This window comes from Periplaneta americana, chromosome 9 (genome assembly GCF_040183065.1).
Source record: "Periplaneta americana isolate PAMFEO1 chromosome 9, P.americana_PAMFEO1_priV1, whole genome shotgun sequence".
NCBI classification, from domain to species: Eukaryota; Metazoa; Arthropoda; class Insecta; order Blattodea; family Blattidae; genus Periplaneta; species Periplaneta americana.
The window spans coordinates 175,635,337-175,658,847 of record NC_091125.1 but is presented as its reverse complement, the minus strand read 5'-3'; the positions used below and the strand labels follow the sequence as shown (position 1 = coordinate 175,658,847).

The 23,511-nt window shown below is 36.2% G+C and overlaps 1 protein-coding gene across 3 annotated transcripts in view; it reads left to right on the top strand.

Annotated features, from left to right (window-relative positions):
- Window positions 1–857: 857 nt before the first annotated feature.
- Window positions 858–23,511, top strand: part of LOC138706763 (uncharacterized) — a 73,429-nt gene continuing 50,775 nt past the window's right edge. For 2 of the 3 annotated variants that reach the window (XM_069836428.1, XM_069836427.1), the window contains exon 1: window positions 858–1,178. Coding sequence is in view for 1 of the 3 variants with exons in the window: in XM_069836426.1 (XP_069692527.1) it covers window positions 23,045–23,064 (20 nt within the window). In the remaining 2 variants the exon portion in view is untranslated. Of the gene's footprint in view, window positions 1,179–23,033; window positions 23,065–23,511 lie in introns of those variants that run through there. The other variant, XM_069836426.1, reaches the window with a different exon arrangement.

The window sequence follows — 23,511 nt, the reverse complement described above, 5'->3', positions numbered from 1 at the left end:
TTTCCCATTATTTCCTGGCCCTAGTCATAGAAGACAAATAGTCCTAGTTGCCTCATAAGTGGTGCCTTCTTGATATTGCTTGTGAGGTTCAGACCTGTCTTCGGACAGTTGACTAAACAACAAACATAATTCTGTTGTGAATCTGCATTATATTTTACTTCTGAAAAGGAATCTATTCTGCGTTAAGCAATTCTGCACTACAACTACTCCATTGAAATACGTGTGCATGAAGGTAACTATGATTATTTTGGCTGTGATGTTCAAATTGAGAATAAAATTGTGCGCAAGAAGTCGTAAAAGTTAATGCTTAGGGTGCTATTCGTAGACATTTCGCTAGCCCGCGCTACGAGCGTGCTAAACTAGCCATGGCTATCAACTGGTTACTTGTACAGGATTCATATCATATCGCTAACACTGGTTTATGAATACTAAAAACGTTAGTTCGCTGATCATCCACCGGAAGCCCGCGCTAAGAATGTCTTTGAATACGGCCCTTAAAGTTCAAATTAATATAAGCCTAAAACGTCCATTACGATTCAGTGTAAACGCATTCTCTTGTATGCTAGTTTAAAATTGAGGAAATTAATATTGTAAAATATCTTAAAAAATCACGCAGAAAAGTTCATATGGAATTAAGGTTTAAATTTACAATTTATTTATGAATGTAGGTATATCATTAGCAGATTTATATTTTGTAGAAATTTCTTTATACAGAACATTGTTTCTTTTAACACTTCATCCTAGAATCTTACGAAATTAGGCCTACTTGTTAAAAAACCAAGATGATGTTATTTCAGTGTGACAAGATGTCATTTTGTACGTTGGTAGCAGTGTTTTCATTACGTTAGTCTGCTTGAATGCATTATTACAGGAGTATCGCACATGTTCAGTGTTGATAGGTTATAAAACAGTTAATTCACAATTCAGTGATATCTCTTCTCTCAGAAAACTGTAATTTAAAAGAAAGAAATGTTATCCGATTTTTGTTTGCTGTAGATGTTCACTTTCTGCGTATAGAAATGCTCGAATACTGGAAATCTTGCGTGAACTTAAAAACTGTGTACAAGTGGGTAGAGCGGTTAAAAATATGAACGATCAGATTTTGCTGTTGAAGAGTCAATTGCAACAACATCCATTCTAGTCTTCCAGCTGAGAACAACACGCCTAGTGATCACTTTGTAAGTATGTACCATTCATTCATTTTGTATTTCGGAAGGTGAACTAACGGAAGAGCAGTATAATTATAATAGGCCTACATTATTTATTTTGTATTGGCTGTTCATTAACTTATTGAATTATCCTCGTATGTTACAAACTTGGCGGCCGGGTTCTCAGTTCCTTTGCAATTGGCTACGGATTGGGAGGTTCCGGATTTAATCCTTTGTGATGACTTTCTTTTTTGCTGTACTGTATACTATAATTCCAGGAGTCCATTCAGCCTCCTGTCTAATTGAGTATCGGGTTTCCACAGGATAAAATGGCTACTAATAACATCACCTTATTCTCTACTTCCATGCACCCAGTGTTCTTTTATGGCGCTTAAATGGGACATCTTAAACTTTTTTTAATTGAATACGATCCCTCCGATTTTGTTTCCATGTAATTTCGATACGTATTGAAAACGATTTGAATATGGAAGCGAAACTTGCAAAAGTAGATGGGTTAGTTTAATATGTTGACGACATGTTAACATGTTGGTTAATCTCTGGGCCACCTAAATTTCCTTGCTTTAAATGAGGCACTTGAAAATTTGAAAGTTCTGGCGGAATATAGAGCGGTAATAATAGACGTTATTCTTCGTTTTCTTAGATCATACGATCAAGAAATTCGTCAGCATTATATCCAATGAGAAGCTAGCACAACACTGTATAGTGATTAAATATTAAGTATAGGAACGCCATTTCGTAATTTCATTTAAGGAACAAGCCAAACGAATTATCTTTGCATCAAAAACGGATGCTCCCTGGACCAAAAACTACTTATGAACCAGATTTAGATTATATGAGTGTCCCGCGGGGTTTTAAATACAACTTTAGTATGCTACATGTTGAGAAAGGTTGGAAAACGCTGAGGAATAAGACAGAAAGATACATACAGCTCTGAAACTGCTATTAAACAATTGAGACTAGAAGGAATCAACCATATCCGTAATGAGTAGAGCCCAGCGTTTGACCACCGCTCCGGCCCACTGGAAACAGATCAGCCGTGTGCAGCAAGCTGCAGGGTTGTACAGTCAGTTTCTGATTAATGTGGTGAGGCATGAGAGTATTTTGATTGCAGATTTGCGCTCTCACGAATAGTGCTTCTCGTTTATGCTAATGTTAACCGATTCTTAGGCTGATATCAATGACGAATTTTATCGTGCTATTACTTCATAAACCATTAGGAAAGTCCAGGATAACAGAGAGGGTTTGGAATTGAACGGGTTACATCAGCTGCTTGTCTATGCGGATGACGTGAATATATTAGGAGAAAATCCACAAACGATTAGGGAAAACACGGGAATTTTACTGGAAGCAAGTAAAGAGATAGGTTTGGAAGTAAATCCCGAAAAGACAAAGTATATGATTATGTCTCGTGACCAGAATATTGTACGAAATGGAAATATAAAAATTGGAAATTTATCTTTTGAAGAGCTGGAGACGTTCAAATATCTTGGAGCAACAGTAACAAATATAAATGATACTCGGGAGGAAATTAAACACAGAATAAATATGGGAAATGCCTGTTATTATTCGGTTGAAAAGCTTCTGTCATCCAGTGTGCTGTCAAAAAATCTGAAAGTTAGAATTTATAAAACAGCTATATTATCGGTTGTTCTTTATGGTTGTGAAACTTGGACTCTCACTTTGAGAGAGGAACAGAGATTAAGGATGTTTGAGAATAAGGTGCAGGTGCTTAGGAAAATATTTGGGGATAAGAGGGATGAAGTTACAGGAGAATGGAGAAAGTTACACAACACAACTGCACGCATTGTATTCTTCACCTGACATAATTAGAACCATTAAATCGAGACGTTTGAGATGGGCAGGGCATATAGCACGTATGGGTGAAACCAGAAATGCATATAGAGTGTTAGTTGGGAGGTCGGAGGGAAAAAGACCTTTAGGGAGGTCGAGACGTAGATGGGAAGATAATATTAAAATGGATTTGAGGGAGGTGGTATATGATGATATAGACTGGATTAATCTATCTCAGGATAGGGACCAATGACGAGCTTATGTGAGGGCGGCAATGAACCTCCGGGTTCCTTAGAAGCCAGTAAGTAAATAAGTAAGGCTAATTTTCCTATTTTCCAAAATCCAGATAAGAGAATAAGGGTTTCGCCAGAGGAAAAAGCAGGATGTAACTTAGAGATTCGTAGGTTAGGTTACCGCGGAACATTTCCACCTAATAGTAGGACGATGTAGACATTTTTGATATCCCACGTTTTCAGTTGGTACCAGTCACTTCTTCGAGGCTGTATGAAGTTGTCTACTCGTAGATACAAGTATTGTCTAATAAAGAGAAACAGTAAGATTGCCACAGTTGCTCGCTAAGTGTAATATATAATTTCGTTTTATGTAACTTACAATTCGGTGAAACGAGGGTTGAGTGACTTCCGCCGAATTTGGAATAGACACCGACCGACTTGAACTGCTACAGTTCCCTGTCCGTTTTGAATCTAGCTTTTAGTTTAGGATTTGTTATATAATAAAGCTTTTTTGTTACGCCTGTTATACGGGCTATATTGGTTATGTTATAATTTGCTGAAAACATTGTTTATAGTTGTGTACAGTTTACTATGTACCTGCATATTTGATTCACAAAAGTACAGGGCACCGTCCGCTGCTTTCCGTAGCATAATTATCACTGCTTAGTGACCGAACGCTGGACTCTCTAGTGATGAGTATTATTATTAAATCATCGAAGACCTCTGGAATTTACCGCACATTAGGCGTCCTCGTCACAGCAATCTCAAAACTGTAGCCTATAATTATCCGCATATCCAAAATGATGTATTCGTGCTTCATTCCTAATGCCTTCCTTCTTCACATATATTAATGTATATCCCTATGAAATACCTTACTATAATAATACCGGACAGCTGTATACTAGTAGCATTGGCGTGAGTGCGAAATATCGCGGACCTGACATCTAGCGGAGCGGGATGGAATTACGTCCACATATACAAATATTAACATAGCGGGATTCGGACTATTGTTTAAAATGCGAGTTACTAATGTGGAATTATATAGGCTATGAAACACTTAAGAAATGTTGAATAGTATTTAATGTAAAATTATTACCTCATATCAGAGCTGCATATTATGAGAATATTACATACTTCATATTACTTTCCGTAATTATTAATTGTTACATATTTTTTCTTTTGCTTTATAGTGAGACAAAATCTGTTCTGACATTAGGAATAAATTTACAATAATGTTTTATATACCCATTGCTGACAACTGCAAAAATAAAAATGGTAGTATTCCGATGCTTGTAATAATTATTAGTAAAGGCATGTAGACAACAATAAAACTTAATTTGCTAAAGCCTTAAAATTTCCAATATATTTTAATTTCTATTCATTTATTAGGCCTAAATAAAAAAGCTAATTTTTATTGTTCTATCAACACAGAGACAAAGGCATTAGGCCTAATAACGAATTTTGTTGACTCACGTTTTATGAACTGTCGGAAATCGAAAATACGATTTGAAGCAATTTGTAATGCTGCAATTGTCACAATTATAAACAGCACACGTACACCCTGAAATTTTAACACAGCACTAATTAATAAAACTATTAACTAGCCCAGCAACAATATACATTGCAGTTGATTACAGCTTGTTTCGCGAGTATCTCCACACCGGCAGGTAGGTAGCAGCACCATCGTCGTTCGCACGCAAAACTGCTAGCTGTCCGGTATTATTATAGTAAGGTATTTGTCTCTATTTCTCCCTATATTCATAAATCTTTCCTTTGTTTTAGTGTGTTTTCAATCCGTCTCATATTGTTTTTCTTCCAAATTTACCAATTCTGGAACATTGTAAGACATTTAATTTGCCTCGTCTCGCTTATTTTTCTTCTTACCCAGAACGGAATCGCTGTTTCGTGGATTAGTGTAGACCCGGAATGCGTAATGCTACCTTTCTCATGACTTCAGCGTCTTCCTCTTGTCCAGTTTCAGGGTCATCGCATTTGCGGGTCACATTGTTGTATTGATTCGATTCTTTCGTCACGCCGCAAAGAAGAGTCCGCAGGTAACGGAGTCTCTTCTTATTCTCACACCTCCAGAGATTGTCGCTTCAGACTGTCACGGTGCCGGCCCACAAGTTATTCATTCGTCAGTGTCAGTGTGAATGTATTCTCACAAGGTTTAACAAACACTTGGAGTATCGCAACGTGGCAAAAAATTATTCTTATTCATGTCATCCAACGTTGTCCTTAATGCGGTCAGCGTTCATATCTGAACTTCAGTTACAGTCTTTTGTTTTTGAAGAATCTTGACTTAAGTCAAAATCCGGATTTTTTTCCGAAATATTTTTTATGCTCGACCATGCCGAAATGTAGTAATTATACACCTGGTAGCAGCCCTTTAATGGACCTCATTAAAGTACATCTATTCATTAAAGTTCAGGTGTTCCACCAATCAGAAAACACCATTGTAGCAATATGAAAGCGCAAGTATCGATTATTCTCGGATATGCAATCGAAAGACAACTAGCGAAATGTCACGGAGGCTGGAAATCCAATACTGTCGCAGAAGGTTATGTTCTGTTACTATAATAATTAGCGTTAATTGTAAATAATATTCAAATAAATTCAATTTTTCATCTCGTTTTTCAATGTCTAAACCAATTTGAAGGTTATATTAAGGTTAATGTTTATTTTACTCTCTAGATTATATCAAGGTCAATGTGGACATTTGTTCCTCGGAAAAAATCAATACTTTCGCGTCTGCGCACATCTCACAATTTACGAGCTATTGCACAAGGTTAGTTCCTCTCCTCAGTCATAAGAATAGATAGACAGATAGATAGGTAAATAGATAGATAGACAGACAGACAGACAGGCAGGCAGACAGATAGATAATTTATTCGTTCCATAATATTCTTACATTTGCTTTATAGCATAGAATAAAGAACATGTCCAATTCATACGTTTAACAATAAAATGCAATACATATAAAATGCAAATATGAAATATGTACAGAATTAATACCTTAATAACAATAATATTTTATACAATGTAATATGTTTACCATTTGATAGTATTATAATATTTACACAGTGCTGTGAAATGTCAAGAATTCATCTACAGAATAGAAAGTGTGAGATATTAAGTAATTTTTTAGTTTTACCTTAAATAATGCAGGGTTTTGGCTATGATTCTTAATGTCTTCAGGAAGACTATTGAACATTTTTATCGCCATGTAACGTACTCCCCTTTGAAAGCATGATAAATTTGATGATGCGTATGAAAATCATTCCTTCTGCGGGTATTTATACTATGTATGGCTGAGTTAGTTGGAAAATTTTCTTTATTAAATAAGAGGAAATTTATTGTAGAGTATATGTATTGATTTGTTAAGGTTAGAATCTCTGATTTTTTTAAAAATAATCTACATGATACTCTAGCCTTTGCTCCAACTATTATTCTAATGGCTCTTTTTTGTAATAAGAATATATTTTTACTATCTGCAGAATTTCCCCAAAATATTATTTCCTAGGAATAAAATGAATACTTCTGAATAATTTCAAGTTAGAAATATGGTCGAGCATAAAAAGTCGTATGAAACTTGACTATAATGGTAATTAAGACGCTCGTATGAAAATTATGAAACTCGCTTGCGCTCGTTTCATAAACATACTCGCGTCTTAATTACTACCATTGCATAATGTACCATTATAGAATCATGCTAACCAATCATGACTTCCTCCTTGTCCATTGTTTTTAATTATATTTTAATCGTTATAGCTAGAAATCGTTTTGACAGATTATCTGAGATTAATTATGCCTACAGGATTTTATTTGCATACATAATTAGTCATACTACATGAGAAAGGCGAATGGCCTGAAGATTTTACGGAGACGGTGTTGATTCCAATACCGAAGAAAAATAATGCCAAGAACTGTAAGAAGTTCAGGACTATCAGTCTAATATCGCACTCGGCGAAGATTCTCTTGCGAATACTGAATCGACGTTTATATTCCAAGATGGAAGAACAATTGGAAGAAGAGCAGTTTGGCTTCAGGAAGGGAAAAGGTATGAGAGATGCAATTGGACTGCTGTGAACAATCGGCGGAAGATACCTGGAGAAGAATAAAGAAGTGTATGTAGTATTTGTGGACCTAGAAAAGGCTTTTGACAGAGTGGATTGGAATAAACTGATGGGAATCCTAAAGAAAATTGGTGTGGATTGGAAAGAGAGAAGACTGTTCAGTAATCTTTACATGGAACAACGAGTGAAAGTCAGGATAGGAGAAGAATAATGTCAGAAGGAAGTGAAATTGGGAGAGGAGTGCATCAAGGATGTCCTTTATCACCTACCCTGTTCAACATCTACTTGAAGGATTTAGTGAAGAACTGTTTTCAGAACATGAAAGGAGTGATAGTAGGAGGAAGAAGAAGAATAAAGTGCATAAGATTTGCTGATGATATGGCGTTGTTAGCAGAAGAGGAGATGATACTAAATGACATGTTACTGGAGCTAAATGACAGCTGTGAGCAGTATGGGATGAAGATTAATGCAAATAAGACGAAGAGCATGATCATAGGAAGAAAAATACAGAAGATAAACTTGCGAATTCTAAATGAGGCAGTAGAGCAAGTGGACAGCTTCAAATACTTGGGGTGTACTATAAGCAGTAACATGAGCTGCTGCCAGGAAGTCAAAAGGAGGATACCTATGGTCAAGGAAGCTTTTAATAGAAAAAGGAGCAGCTTCTGCGGACTCAGGAAAAAAAGAACTAAAGAAGAGACTAGTAAAGTGCTTTGTATGGAGTGTGGCACTGTATGGGGCAGAAACATGGACATTGCGACGAAGTAAAGAGAAGCATTTGAAATGTGGATATGGAGAAGAATGGAACATGTGAAGTGGACAGACAGAATAAGAAACTAAGCTGTGTTGGAAAGAGTGGGCGAAGAAAGAATGATGTTGAAACTGATCAGGAAGAGGAAAAGGAATTGGTTGGGTCACTGGCTAAGAAGAAACTGGCTACTGAAGGATGCACTGAAAAGAATGGTGAACGGGAGAAGAGTTCGGCATAGAAGAAGTTATCAGATGATAGATGACATTAAGATAATACATGGATCTTATGAGGAAACAAAGAGGAAGACAGAAAATAGGAAAGACTGGAGAAATCTGAGTTTGCTGTGAAAGACCTGCTCTTGGGCAGTACACTAAATGAATGGATGAATGTATAAACAAATAAATAAATAACATAATTAGTCCATTTAATAAAATTACATATTGAAGACCTTTTGGAACAAATGTATGTTAAATCCCTCCTTAGGGTTATATTTTAATTATACCGATGGCTTTGCTGTCTTGTAACTGTTTGGATTTTTTAGAATTTTAATTTGTTAATGATTATTCTTGTATTTAGAAATAATTTCATTGCAGTGCACTGTCATTTGAGGTTATGATCTTATTGATACAATATGCAGAATATTCAACATCAAAGTGATAAAGTTTGTCATTGAGAAACTTTGCGGTGTTTGGTTGTACTTAGAAGACAAATCAAAAGTGTGTGTTACATACTAATTTCGTGTAAAATGACTCATACTAAGAGAACATTGAAGTCATTATTTGCAGAATTAAAAGAGAAACGGCTTTAAAGTTGGACGTATGAAACAAGATGAGCTTACAAGGACAGGAGATCGACACCACATTTACATATTAAAATAGTGGATGGAGGAAGATAAAATAGAAAATTTAATTTCATAATGATGTTGTTATGAAATTAAATTTTCTATTTTGTCTTTCATCACCGCTATTTTAATATGTAAATGTGGTGTTGGCCGACAAGCAAGAATGAATTTTTGATATATATATATATATATATATATATATATATATATATATATAATTATTATTATATGAAGACCGTCTATTTGCTTATCTAAGTACAATATAGTGTTAAGTACTATAGTACTAGTACTATAAAATATATATATATATATATATATATATATATATATATTGTATATTATATATATATATATATATATATATATATATATATATATAATTGAAAATTTAAGTTTTCATTGTATAAGAAATATCCTTGGCTAACAGGGTTCTCTGAGACAAATAAGTTTTATTGTTTTATCTGTATTCTGTATTTGGGGGTGAAAATGAGTGTTCATCATCTTCTTGTTGGGAAGGAGACAAATCCTGAGCGCTGACATGTCGACCAATGACCGGTTAATAGGAAATTTTGAGAAGTTTTCTTAATAGGCCTACTACGCATTCAAAAAACTAACAAAATATAGACTAATATTATAAAATAGTTCCGTAATATACTGCTATACTTGGACAGAATAAAACAGGGACTCAAATACTCCTTGGCGAAGCAGTCATTGTTCCTGCACATTAGGGGATGCAGACTGCAGATCTGAGCAGCGAAATTATTTTTCTCAGCGGCTACTGACTCGTCCACCTTGCAATTTCACATGCTCAGTATTCACTGCGCTGCTTCTGCAATTTTATAGACTGTTTTAAGATTTATTAAAAGTTTCACTATTTTGAGTAATTATCATAACAAAAAAGTGGCCTTTATGTGCGCTGATCTGCCGTTTATATGATCATGTCCACAAAAATGAATATTTTTGTGCCATTCGTTTTCTTATTTATTCCTGAATGTTAATGAACAATATGAGCTACAATGTTTGAAAGGTCTATAATAGAAGTCTTTTTTTTTTAATTTCTTATAATTTTTAATGTTTTAGGTTAAAAATAAAAAAAAGTATAAAGTTACAGCAAATTGTAGTTCATCTTGTTCACAAGTATAAAAGACAGCTGCATGCAAAATGTTACTGGGGTATGTTAAAAAACTTACGAGTTATCACAAAAACGGTTTGAAAAATAAGAGTTAGAGGAAATGAGCGTTAAACATATATTTTGTGTGGAAAGCTATAGTCCTGTCGGGTACATTTAAACGTGTGCGTCTTGTGATTCGCTGAGGAAGACGTTATTCATTTCTTAAGGCTGGATAAATACTTAATATAATCGCCCGCCATTTTGCTCTTTCGTTGGCGTTCGCAGAAAGCACACGAAGACGTTATTTGCCGCTCAATTATTTGCTGAATTACATTGCGTTTGATTTATTATCATAGGAGCTACGACATGATAATGTTTAACGGTGTGGCAAATAGATTCCTCGTCTGGTAGCTCGGCAACGAAAGAACAAAAATGGCTAACGATACTACCTACCTAGACTTTATAGAGCTTTCACTTCCTAAGACGTAAGCAAAGAGGAGGAGTCACGCCGGGAATAACAGCGACGCGACTTTTTTTTTTTAATAAACGCACGCTGGCATGATTATGGTCATATCTACCAAAATATTGTGTGTATCGTAAAAATTCATTCACTGACATAAAGATAAATGTCCAATTTTTATATGAAAAAATAAATTGAAAAATGACCTTTTTTTGACCCTCAGACCTGTGTATCTCCCCAATCATAGTGCGCTCCGCAAAGCATGTACTGTGCATTTCAGGATGAAACGCTCTGCTACCAGTTCTTTGGATATACAGTTAAAATTACGAATATTCTATTAATTCTACAAAATACATAGGTAACGTTTTGTGACATTTTCGAATAAATAATAATAATATCTAATATGCAGCAATTAATTACAAGCGCTTTCTATTGGGACAATATTCGGCGGGAAGTGTGAAACATGACGTGCGGATTTCCGGAAATAATTTAATTTTTATTTGTGGCAGTTGCGATGTTGTGTTATTTGAAAATGGCGACCTGAGTGATTGTTCTTTGTGATGTACGTCCAGCAATTAAGTTATTTCACGAGGATTAATTGTTGTGTGATAGCATCTGGCATCCTGGAAGCTTGTGCAATTTCCATGCGAATTGTAAGCGCCAGTGACACACTGCGAGACAGTTGCGGCCGACCCTGGTTCGACTCTGGATTGCGTTGCCTTGCGCCCAGGGAAGCGTGTTTCCTGAACGCGCGTCCATCAACGAACAAGATGCAGATAGCGATCTTGTGGGCGCTGGAAATAACTTCCTTACACCAGAGGTCACCGACGATGTGTATTTGAAGTTGGTACCGTTGAAGAGATATTTCTTATAGCCGAGTGCGAATTGTTTCTAGCGTGGCACGGTATCTCTTCATCCGAGCGAGCAGGCCTGATCGTGGCGCGGAGTGCATCGTAATTTACATGTGCATAAGTTCTTTTACTTGGTCAGTGCTTCAAAATATGGCAGATGTGAGCGCCACTGTTCTCACGATCTGGTGCAGTGCACACGCAGTGCGTTGTACGGTAACTTACGTGAAAAAACTGTTTGACTCGATTCAGCATTTCTTAACAAAACCTTGTGGTTAGATAGGCTATTGCGATGCCATATAAAAAACCTTGGAGATTTTTTGAACGAGCATAACAACCCGCGGTGGCCTAGTTTTCTGTAAACCCGATAGTAAAATTAAACCCAAGAGATCAAACAGTGAAATGAATGTAACTCGTAGCACATTCTTGGGCGGTGCTGATTGCACACCACCAGATCGGAAGAGAGATACCAGCATCCGCCGGCAGCTGTCTGTAGTGAATCTGTAGGTCACGTTTAATTGTTTCCTGGATCTCCGATTCAAGGAGACTCGTTTCCTCATTCTAGTCCCGGGTTCAATACTTCTTAATTTATTCCCTTCTGAATCTGGTCGCTGTTTCGGTCAACAGTTCCCCGCTACATTACATATTTCATTTACTTGTGTCGTATCTGAAACAACATGACTGTGTTCTTGAGAACGTTATTAAAGTATGATACAGTACAACTTTTCTATTGCTAAATGCGCCATGTATTATGGGTGTTAGTAGCGATGTGATGGCAATAAGAAGAGGAGGTTCACAACGAGCACATTCTCTTATTGTCTAAAAATTTCAGTTTCCACTCGCATAAATGTATTAGGATTGCAGCAATGGTATTCAATCTATCCACTCGACTACAGACTAAATGTAACTTATAATTCTGTGTAAGAAAGATTCCAAGTCGCTTGCGCTGCAGGCTAAAGGCCCATTCACAATGAAAATTAAACATAACGTAAGCGTTAACTTAAGAATATAAACGTTACAGTAAAATCAAGAAGTCATATACCATCATTCACGATGGGAACATAAACATAACCGCAAACATACTTGGTAACCATGGAAACGTAACAACGACGCCATTTCCTCATATTCTGTCGTATACTTCAGCGCTCCACGATTGTGTACAGTTTGCAAATCACGTAAGCATAAGCATGAAAGTTTGGACTTTGCAAACTTTCATGTTAACGTCTTACGGTAATGTTTATGTCAATGTTTATGTGAATCATTGTGAATAATCCCATTTGGTAGCCTGGGCGCAAACTTCTGTGTTTATGTTACGGTTATGTTTAATTTTCATTGTGAATGGGCCTTAATGCATGTTACAGTCTCATGCGAATTAATCGGAACAAGGTAATTTTTTCTTCATTTTCCTAAACAATTGTCAGCAATGTACTTATAGTAAAATCCTGTGCTCTCTGTCCATTGTTGCTTGTTGATTCAAATGTAATTGTTGTGTGTGACAGTTGTTTTAGTTCAAATGTGCATTTATTTGTATGTGGTCTAGTTTTATAATTCTCTTGTGAAACTAGTAAATTTCGGAAGCGAATTGCGATTCTGGCATTAGAGCGAAATACTTCTATTGCGCAAAGAGGGATAGCTAGAAAATTTTGTGTTATTGTGGCCACTGTATATAGGCTAATTATAATTATTCAGTAGCACAAACAGATTGGCTCCATTGAACCAAAGAAAAAGGGAAACTACATGAAATGATGGTAGTTTTCTCGATACAAAAAGCAAAGTAAACCCCAGGATCACTACTGTGGAATTAACTCGTGAATTTGGGAAAGGGGAGTGAATCTACACACATTAATGTTCTTCGTAGACTTTTAGCAGCTGGAAGGAAAGCCCGAAAACCTGTGAAGCGAGAAACGCCTCTTGTGGGCGCGTGTTCAACAGAATTGAACAATATAAGATGAGAAACACTTCGAAGTGCAGGACAGAGGGTTCAGTATGTGCAGCTAATTCCTGTGAAAAGTGACCGGTACATCGGAGTACCGGAGACAGCTTCTGTGAAGTGTAGAAAAGGTTTCCGGATGATGGCGGAATATTGCAGAAGATTTAGCTGCTTGCCGCACCACTTCAGAGAAAGTGAAGAAATTCTTCAGTAATTATCATTACCTTGACGGATTTGCCAAAGTCTAATTCGAATTAAATTTGAAGAATGTGGAAACCTTTGCAATTTTGACTGAACTCCCTTTACGAGTGCTGACGAAATATGCTCCATTGGTTTCTGTAGATGTCTCTGCATACAAGGATGTCCTGAGCTTGAAGTGCCAGCGACTTACAGTGGAAAACATTGAACTGTTGTGTGTAATCCAATATAACAAGTTCAATAAAACCCAGTAAATGGGATAAATAATGTTCATGATCAATTTACGTAACTTGTTTAAACCTTAATAAAGTCATTTTATCAACACCTTTTTTTGCATCTTTTTATATGTATTTTCAGAACCTTCCTCCCCTTTTCCGACCATAATTTGCACCTTAAAATTCTTTCACTAGTGATAACAATGTTCGTGTGCTTGAATGGCCAGGGAACTCTCCTGATATTAATCCCATAGAAAATATGCGGGTTATTTGTAAAAAGAGACTTGCACACTGTTTCACTAAACAACTGATGATAGAATCTTTAATTCGAGTGTGGTTTGATGATGATCAACTTAAAAATGTATATTTCGAACTCGTGAAGTCAATGCCAATCGTGTAATGGAACTTATAAACAGAAAAGTGGACATATTAACTATTAAGAAAGGAAAATTGTAAATAATTGATGAATAAATGCATGAAAGCATGTAAAATGTTGTGTTATTGTGCTGTTCCGATTAATTCACACGGGACTGTATATTTTAATCATGTTCGGAATATGTATGATAAGTACTTTGTTGTGTTAAATATTAACGTACCTTGTTAACATGTTTCGACCAATTTTGGGTCATCTTTAGAACTGGTCGTTGTTGGTCTTGGCGCCTCTTGTTTCCTGTGTGGTGCGTTCGTACTGTAGAGTCAAAGAGTGTATGTGTTTTGAAATTGAGTTGTGTGTTGAGAATATCGTTGGGGTGTGTTTTTGTGTGTCTGTATATTTCATATTGTTCTAGTGTGTTGAGTTTCTGGCTTTTTGGTTCGATGTGCAGTATTTCCATGTCTGTGTTGATGTCTCTGTAGGTGTGGTTGGCATTTGTGATGTGTTCTGCATATGTGGAGGTGTTTTGTAATTTTGTTATGGCTGTGATGTGTTCTTTGTAACGTGTTTGAAATGATCTGCCTGTCTGTCCTATGTAGAAGTTGTTGCAGGTGTTGCATTTGAGTTTGTATACGCCTGTGTGGTTGTATTTGTTTGTTTGTGTTGTTTATGTGTTGAGATGTTTTTGTAGAGTGTTATTTGTTCTGTATGCGATGTTGTAGTTTAATTTCTTGAATGAGGTTGCAATTTTATGTGTGTTTTTGTTTTCGTGTGTTAGTGTGATGTATTTTTTGTGTTCTTGTGTTTGTGTTGTATTCTTCTGTTTTTTGTGGTTTTGTTTTGTCTTACGTATTATGTTGTCTGTTATGTTGGGGTTGTATCCGTTTTCTTGTGTTTAATCATGTATTGATAAGTTACAAAATAAGAAGATAAATATAACACAAACAATTATAAAAATGTCACCTATATATTACTGTCTTTAATTATTGTTTATGTTGAAATTACTGCAACAACACATTAAAAAGAAAGAAAATACTATAGGCCTACACAATTTGTCAAATATCTCTTTCTTATGATTGTAATGAATAAACTTGCAACGCTAGAACTAGACGAAAATATTCACTTCAGTGTCAGGTTTAAACCTTTTGTGAAGATAAGTGCATCAACTGAAAAAAAAAGGTGCGAAATCTGTGGCTTTTTGCACCATATCAGTCGGCAAATAGGTTGCAGTTTCCTGATTATGCTTGGAAACGTTGGATAGATCTATTTCTGCACAATCCGTAAAGCTCTGGGTTAGTGCCATTTTCAGTTTGTGTAGTGCATTATCCTAGTTCGATTAATTAAAATGTGTCTCAGTGAAACGTACAGCAGAGTTCGTATAGGTCACTTTCTGTCAGATGCGTTTCCAATTCACTGTGGGCTAAAGCAAGGAGATACACTATCACCTTTACTTTTTAACTTTGTTCTAGAGTATGCCATTAGGAAAGTTCAGGATAACGAGAGGGTTTGGAATTGCTTATCTATGCGGATGACGTGAACATGTTAGGAGAAAATCCACAAAAGATTAGGGGAAAACACGGGAATTTTACTTGAAGCAAGTAAAGAGATAGGTTTGGAAGTAAATCCCGAAAAGACAAAGTATATGATTATGTCTTGTGACGAGAATATTGTACGAAATGGAAATATAAAAATTGGAAATTTATCTTTTGAAGAGGTGGAGAAGTTCAAATATCTTGGAGCAACAGTAACAAATATAAATGATACTCGGGAGGAAATTAAACACAGAATAAATATGGGAAATGCCTGTTATTATTCGGTTGAGAAGCTTTGATCATCCAGTCTGCTGTCAAAAAATCTGAAAGTTAGAATTTATAAAACAGTTATATTACCGGTTGTTCTTTATGGTTGTGAAACTTGGACTCTCACTTTGAGAGAGGAACATAGGTTAAGGGTGTTTGAGAATAAGGTGCTTAGGAAAATATTTGGGGCTAAGAGGGATGAAGTTACAGGAGAATGGAGAAAGTTACACAACACAGAACTGCACGCATTGTATTCTTCACCTGACATAATTAGGAATATTAAATCCAGTCGTTTGAGATGAGCAGGGCATGTAGCACGTATGGGCGAATCCAGAAATGCATATAGAGTGTTAGTTGGGAGGCCGGAGGAAAAAAAAAACCTTTAGGGAGGCCGAGACGTAGATGGGAAGATAATATTAAAATGTATTCGATGATGATAGAGAATGGATTAATCTTGCCCAGGATAGGGACCAATGGCGGGCAATGAACCTCCGGGTTCCTTAAAAGGCAGTAAGTAAATAAGTAGTGCATTATCGCTGCACCTCCAATCCGCTCACAACGCCGGAACAAATTCCAGCGGAGAACAGCATAGAAGCGATTTCCTGCTCAACAGAGGTTGGAAATGTGTTCTTGTTCTGAAATGCTCATTGGAGTCACACGCTGTTGGTCCAATATGTCAGTGGACGCAGGGCCGAGAGATGCTGAACTCCGCCTCGCGCATTCCCACGCCGCTGCTGCTCCCGAATTTCCATGCTGCGGTTTGTTTTTGCCTTGCAGTCCGTTGCGCGGCCCCCAGGGATGTCCAGCACGTGGCGCCTCGCTTGACCTCACAGGCGACAAGGCCGCGGCTGTGCTTTTTGTCTAGGGGCACCGGGGCAGGAGGGCACGGCAGCGACACCGGTCCTGTCACGGCCGCGAGTGTGGCACTCCGACGCGCCTGCCATTTATTGCAATCATTTACATTCGTCTTCGTATAACTATCCTAAAGTCAGCAGTGTTACAAATCCAGATTCCAAAAAGGAAAGTGTGGATTTACCTGTCTGTGTTGTACAGGGATATAATTTTATTTTTACTAACATTTCCAATATTAACCTGGCTATACCTTTGGACCAACGATTAAGAACCGGAAACACCGTTTGCTACCCCCTTCCACGACTGGAGTTCGATGATACTGGCATAATACACAAACAAATCACTTTACTAGGTATAGGAGCGAAGAAAAGTAGTTCATCCATTTACGTAAACTATGAAATATCGCAATTTTGAGTTTGATAATTTTCATTAGGTTCTTGTTTAATCAAAATACAGTACAGTATTAACAATGAGTGTTTTTATTCACGAACTGAGCTTTCCATGCGGACGTATTCATTATGCAGTGTATATTATACTGTCTACAGCACATTAGCGTACAATATAGAGAATGAAGTTAAATTGAAAAATAATCATAATATGGCTATTTAAACACATTTCTGAAAATGGGACCGTTCATTTCGATACAGGCTTCAGTTCTAATGTGCATATTATCGCACTATACACTATTGCACGTAATTCCAGTTACCAGGTTCGTACTTCGTATCAGTAACTCATGTTGAAATAATTCTGTACCTACTTTATAAAAGAGTACCTTACGTACTGTAAATTCAATCTTCGCCTCTGCCCGATCCGAAAAGATAAAATTACTCAGACATGCTATCTACTGTCCGTCCAAGTGGTTATGTCGCAGCGTCGTAGGAAGGGAGGAAATCACGTGACAGTTAATTACTTAACGAGGCCCTTTTATTTAAGTTATTTTAAACAATTGTATGGGTATAATATTACGTAGACGTCCAATTCCTAACAGAAATTAATGTTGTCAGAAAAGAGTCCAGCCACTAGCATTTACAGAGAGGCGAATAGAAGCAGGTGGGGGGGGGGATGCGACGTAGGCAAGTGGAAAATGATGGAATATTGAAAGCTCTTTCGTCACTGGAAAACGCGAACATATTTTTGGAACGTACTGTTTACTATAACCGTAAGGCTACTATGACTGTAGGCCTATATGCGGTCTTGGATCTCTGTGGAGGACGGTTGAACTTCATTAGTAGAAGGGGTGGGAGTGAAGTACAATCAAAAACTCAGGTACAATAAAAATTGGAGTAAAAATAAAATGATGTCCCTGTAGTTAGATCATGTAAGTATTCCAATCTAAGTTGCGTATGCATATTTAACATTTTTTAACTTTTAAAATGTGCGCATGTGCAAGGTACTGTAATGAGAATACTCTTGCTATTACCTCGTTACTGAAGTTTCATGTCTCTTGGTTTGATATGTTTCATGTTTACTATGACCTCATCATGGGCTATTTTCAAAACCTATCTCATCGCACTGTTTCTAAGTGTAGCCTATGTGATCTAGAAATGTGTGAATAGTAGGCTCTGATATATTGGGGGGGGGGGGAAAAAAGAAAGAAAATATTTACTTGCTCAACATATAATTTTGAGGATTCCTAGTATCTATTGTATAGATGGTACTTTTTCTATCAGAAATCCAAATTTGATAAAGCATGCAGAAAAAAATGAGCTTGTTAGCTTTAAAACTGTATAATCTTTCAGAATTACTGGAACACTTAGAAATGTGCAAAAATGGAAGTGTCGAAAGATCATATTTAAAGTGCTAACGAAGTTTTAAATACAGTATGACGTCATTACTGATAGTTTTAAGTGTGGTGTCCAGAATCTTTGGTGACTCATTGATTAGGGGAGTAGTGGGTACAGTGAGACACAAAATATTAAGACATATGTATGCAAGTGATAATTCAAGTATTTTTAAAATCAAGTGCAATAGAAATAGACATTAAAACATGGAGTACAATAATACATAAACAAAAATTTTAATAGATAAAGGACATAATATGCAATACGTGTTTGTCAAAAAATGAAATGTCTCACTGTTCCCATTCAGGAGGGTACAGTGAGACACCACAGTGTCTATTAACGGACATTGAAATGATTTACATTTATTTCAAAAGAAAACAAAAATTTGCTGTCTCTTTATCTTGGCATGTTCTGTAGACTTATTTAGAATCATTTTGATGTCTGACTTCGAAACCATTGAAACATCTCGAACATTTGGAAAAGTGAATTTTCCATGACATTTCAAATTTTTGTGAAAAAATGAAATTAATTTTTGGTAACAACAAAGCTTATAATTATAAGAATTTAATTTAATTCTTTATTATTTTTTAACATTTTCTTAAATTTTGTGAATAATTTTTTATTTATGAAACCATTAGAATGTAATGTATCCATTATTTTAAGCAATAGTTCCTAAATTGGTTACTAGTATGTTCATTTTTAATGTTAGTTATTGGTAAATGTAATATAATTACAGTTTGTTTTTGCAAATCATTGGTACATGGTAACAGTGAGACGTCTCAGTGTACCCTTCAATGGCATGTCTCACTGTTCCCTTTACGCATAGTTCATTTAAAAATGGCACCATCACTTCAAAATTAAAACAAGAAAGACGAAACTTTGCCAAACATAATCTCAAATGCCATATTATTAGGTAACAAAACATTCATATTTCTATCTCACTTGTATATCCAATATAACCCTCATTAAACACAAGCGAAAATTTTACTTCTAGAGTGAAAAATTACGAATTATTTTTTATCACTCATCTTTATAAATACAATCAAATCGAGTATGAAAATACTGTTACTTTACTCATGCAACACACAACTCCACTGTTACCAACATCTCAACATCAAAATTTACCATCTAATAAAAATGTCTCACTGTTCTCCCTGTCTTACTGTACCCACTTCTCCCCTATTATCCGTAGATTATTGCAGTAAAACGAAAAAGTATTATTTAACCGAAAATGGTGGAAATTCCACTCGTGCACTGTTTCACAGCCGGGTTGCTATGGTGCAGACGGACCGGATCGAAGAGCTCGCTCCGTGTTGGACTGGCTTCACAATCTGCTCATCTACTGCATCTCCGAAACCAGAGTTCAAATCTCGGTCAGTCAGATATTGCATTGCTTTGTTCATGCCGTTGTTGAAGGTGAGCGATCAGGACATAAGCGTCTTCCACAGGATCTCTCTCATGTACCAGGCACATGAATATGAGAATGAATGGGTGACTGGGAGCCGTGCGTGTTGCAGTGCAGCAAGGGAAGTATGGCACGGTGAACGGGATTGCTCTGAAAAACTTTGGTTAACATTCTTTTTCCTTACCGCAAATTCCACATTGCAGTCGTCAGTGTTTGATCCTGGGTCTCCGTCGTAGAAAACTAACGGTTTGAATCAGGAGGCTGTCAATGTTGTGAGACTTCGGATTTCGGGTTGTGAGGAAGACCTGGGAAAGCAATTCTATTTGATCTTGATTGAAAAGTTTTTACACCTTCAGAACGGTTCCTGCTAAACAGAGCGAGTTCGATCCCAGACACCCCTATCTCCGAATAATGCAGTAGCGTACGCAGAATTTTGTCAAGAGGGGTCATAATTAGAATTATTTACAATTTACATTATTGGTATTTGAAATGTTGTGTATTATTATTATTATTATTATTATTATTATTATTATTATTATTATCATCATCATCATCATCATCATCCTTCACGAATTAGGCCTCTGTAGACCTGTTTCGGCCCCATCTAGCAGTCTTCTAAAAGGTCTTCCTGGTCGACGATGTCCTCTAGGTTTATACTGTATCATAATTTTTGGGATTCTTGAATTTTCCATTCTTCTTACATGATCTAGTCAATTTAATTTGTATCTGTTGATTTTTTCTTCTACTGACTCTACTTCTAATTGTTCTAAAATTTCTTCATTCCTTTTTCGGTCTAAAAGAGTATATCCTGCTGTCCTCCTGAAAAATTTCATTTCCGTTGCTTTGATTCTGTTCATGTCTTTTTTCTTTAATGTCCAAATCTCGCTTCCGTATAAAAGGGAGGGTAATGCTAGTGTATTATATATTTTTATTCTTGTAGATTTTTGTACTAATTTAGCTTTTAATGTATTGTTTATTATTCCTAGAATTTGTGTAAATTTGGTAATTTTCTTGTTCACATCTTTTTCATTTTGATAAGATATTTCACAACCCAGATAATTGAAATTTTGTACTTGTTCGAGGCATTGGTTATTATTATTATTATTATTATTATTATTATTATTATTATTATTATTTTATAGTATATTTATCAACTTAATATTAAGCTATATTATGTTCTTATTGAACACAGTCTATTCATGAATGTCCTTATAAAATCTTTGAAACGTAATTTTTTCTCAGCCATCCCATTTTTAACAAACAAGTTAAATTTCATATTGTGTCAGCTTAATTTTATTACAAGGTCGGTACTAGGCGGTAGGTCTCATAGCATTGTTATAATTCGAACGTGTCGCAGCACCAAGCACAGGGATTATATTGAAGGAGGGGTAGGAGGACTATGCCTTATCTCGATGTAGATTTTGTTACTCTGACAGTGAAAAATTAGAGGACGAAAAACGATTATCGATAAAAAATACTCAAATCTAAAATACGTATTTTTTTAGTTTAAGGGGAGGGGTTCAAACCCGGTAACTCCGTCACCCCTGGAAGAGTGGCCTATACTTTTATTTTATTATTAGCCGTACCCGTGCGCTCCGCTGCACCTGTTAGAAATAAATATAAAGTAATTACATAATTAAAATAGGACATTTGATCCAGGGAACATTCGTATTTGATAGAAGGATAAATCGTTTAATATGTTACTTAATTTAAATTGTATTTAAATAATTAAAATGCGATCATTTTGGTCCAGAGACACTCATTTGGTGCAATGACAATTCCTTTAACATGTTTCTTATTTGTTATTATATGCAACCGTAGTTTAAGGTATGTATTAACGTTTGAAATGGCGTTTTTATGACTAAAATTTTCTTTGTAATAATGTTAGCTGCAAAATCCTAGTACAGAGCATTGTACGCATAAACAGCAATAACTCAGTGAAAGAAATTTCAAAATTGAGTAATTTTTAGAAAATATATGGCATTTTGAAGAAATAGAATAATTTTTAATTAATTATTTTTTTTTAAGGAATCAAAAAGTGAAATTGAAGTTTCTGATATATGGTTATGTTAGTCTACTTTCATATGTTGTCTGATAAATATCTTAAAAAGGTTGGTTAAAAAATGTAGATTTTCCTCCAAAACGTTAATACATACCTTAATGAAGATTGACATATCATTTATTTTTAATGTGTAAACTTTACTTGCTATATGTTTCCATTGAATTATGGTAATAATTTTAACCATTGTTTTCTACGTCTTCAGTAAATGGCGCTTAGTCCACTATGGTTCTGAACCCTTCAAATAATTTAAATATATAGTGGTATTTAATTATATTTCTTTCTTTCGAAAATGTAAGAATTCACGATCTCCTATAGCCTATACCATTGCCATGGAATGAATAAATGTGTTTTTTTCTTACTAAAAATTTTATATTTTGCACATAGGAGTTACTGCAGGAACAACAACGCTATAATCTGAGGTGGCGGTGAAAATGTATTATATTGTTATTTTAAAAGTCTTGTATATCCTTAAATATCAGTCCTATCAAAATTTTGCGTAGAATAAAACTTATCGGAAATCATTTTTAAAGAAACTTTTGCTATGTAACATTTTTCACAAAAAGCAATAATAAGCGAGATAATTCGATTTAATTCAGGCCTCCTTATAACCCCCCCCCCTTTAAATAACGTATTTTGAATGCCATATAGCCTAAAATCTAAGTTACAACGAACTTAATTTATATTCCAATTTTCATCGAAATCCGTTCAACCATTATCGCGTGAAAAGGTAACAAACATCCAGACAGGCAGACAGACAGACATACAAACAAAAATTTCAAAAAAGCGATTTTCGGTTTGAGGATGGTTAATTATAGATGTTAACCAATTATTTTTGGAAAATCGAGAATTACCAGAAAAATTTTGGCTACAGATTTATTATTAGTATAGATAGATGTAGATGTCTCCGTTTGCGCCCGATAGTTGTCGTCTATTTGGAAGACCTTTTGTTGACGTCAAACACAAGCTGTTGAAATGTACGAAATTTGGCGGCAGAAACGCGAAGTCTGCAAAAAGTCGGGGCGCGGCGAGGCGCCTTGCTTGGGCAGCGGAGCCCGACGCCCCTCCCCGAGCACCGATTGGTCCAGCGGCGGGATGTGTCGACGACGGGCCTCGAGCCTCAGTCCGTGTTAGGCCGCCACCAGAACCGCCATGGCCAACTCCGTGAACAGGTGTGTGTGTGAGTGAGTGAGTACTGACGGTAAGTGGCTCAGTGGAGTGCGTGCTCGAACCCCGGACCGCCTAACTGTCCGCCGCGCTGGTCACTCGCCACGCTGCTTGGACGTGGTGACCGCCAGCAAAAAGTGCCGTCGACCGCTTCCTTATTAACGCCCGCCGCTGGATTACCACTGCTGCGATGTTGCGAGGGTTGTGGTAGTGAGGCATGGATATTAGTTGTCCACTGTCGTGTTTTATCTTGAGTCTGTCTAGAGCAAACCTTGACATAGAAGTAGACATGGGATTTTAGGGCGCTAAAATGTATGTTGGGCACCTAAAATAAGATTATAAATTCCTAAAATAGCCACTTCACATGCTGCAATGAGCCCTCAAACTTATTTATTTCTTTTAGAAGCAAAGGTTATTGCATAAGGATTTACAACACTTTCACTCATCACATA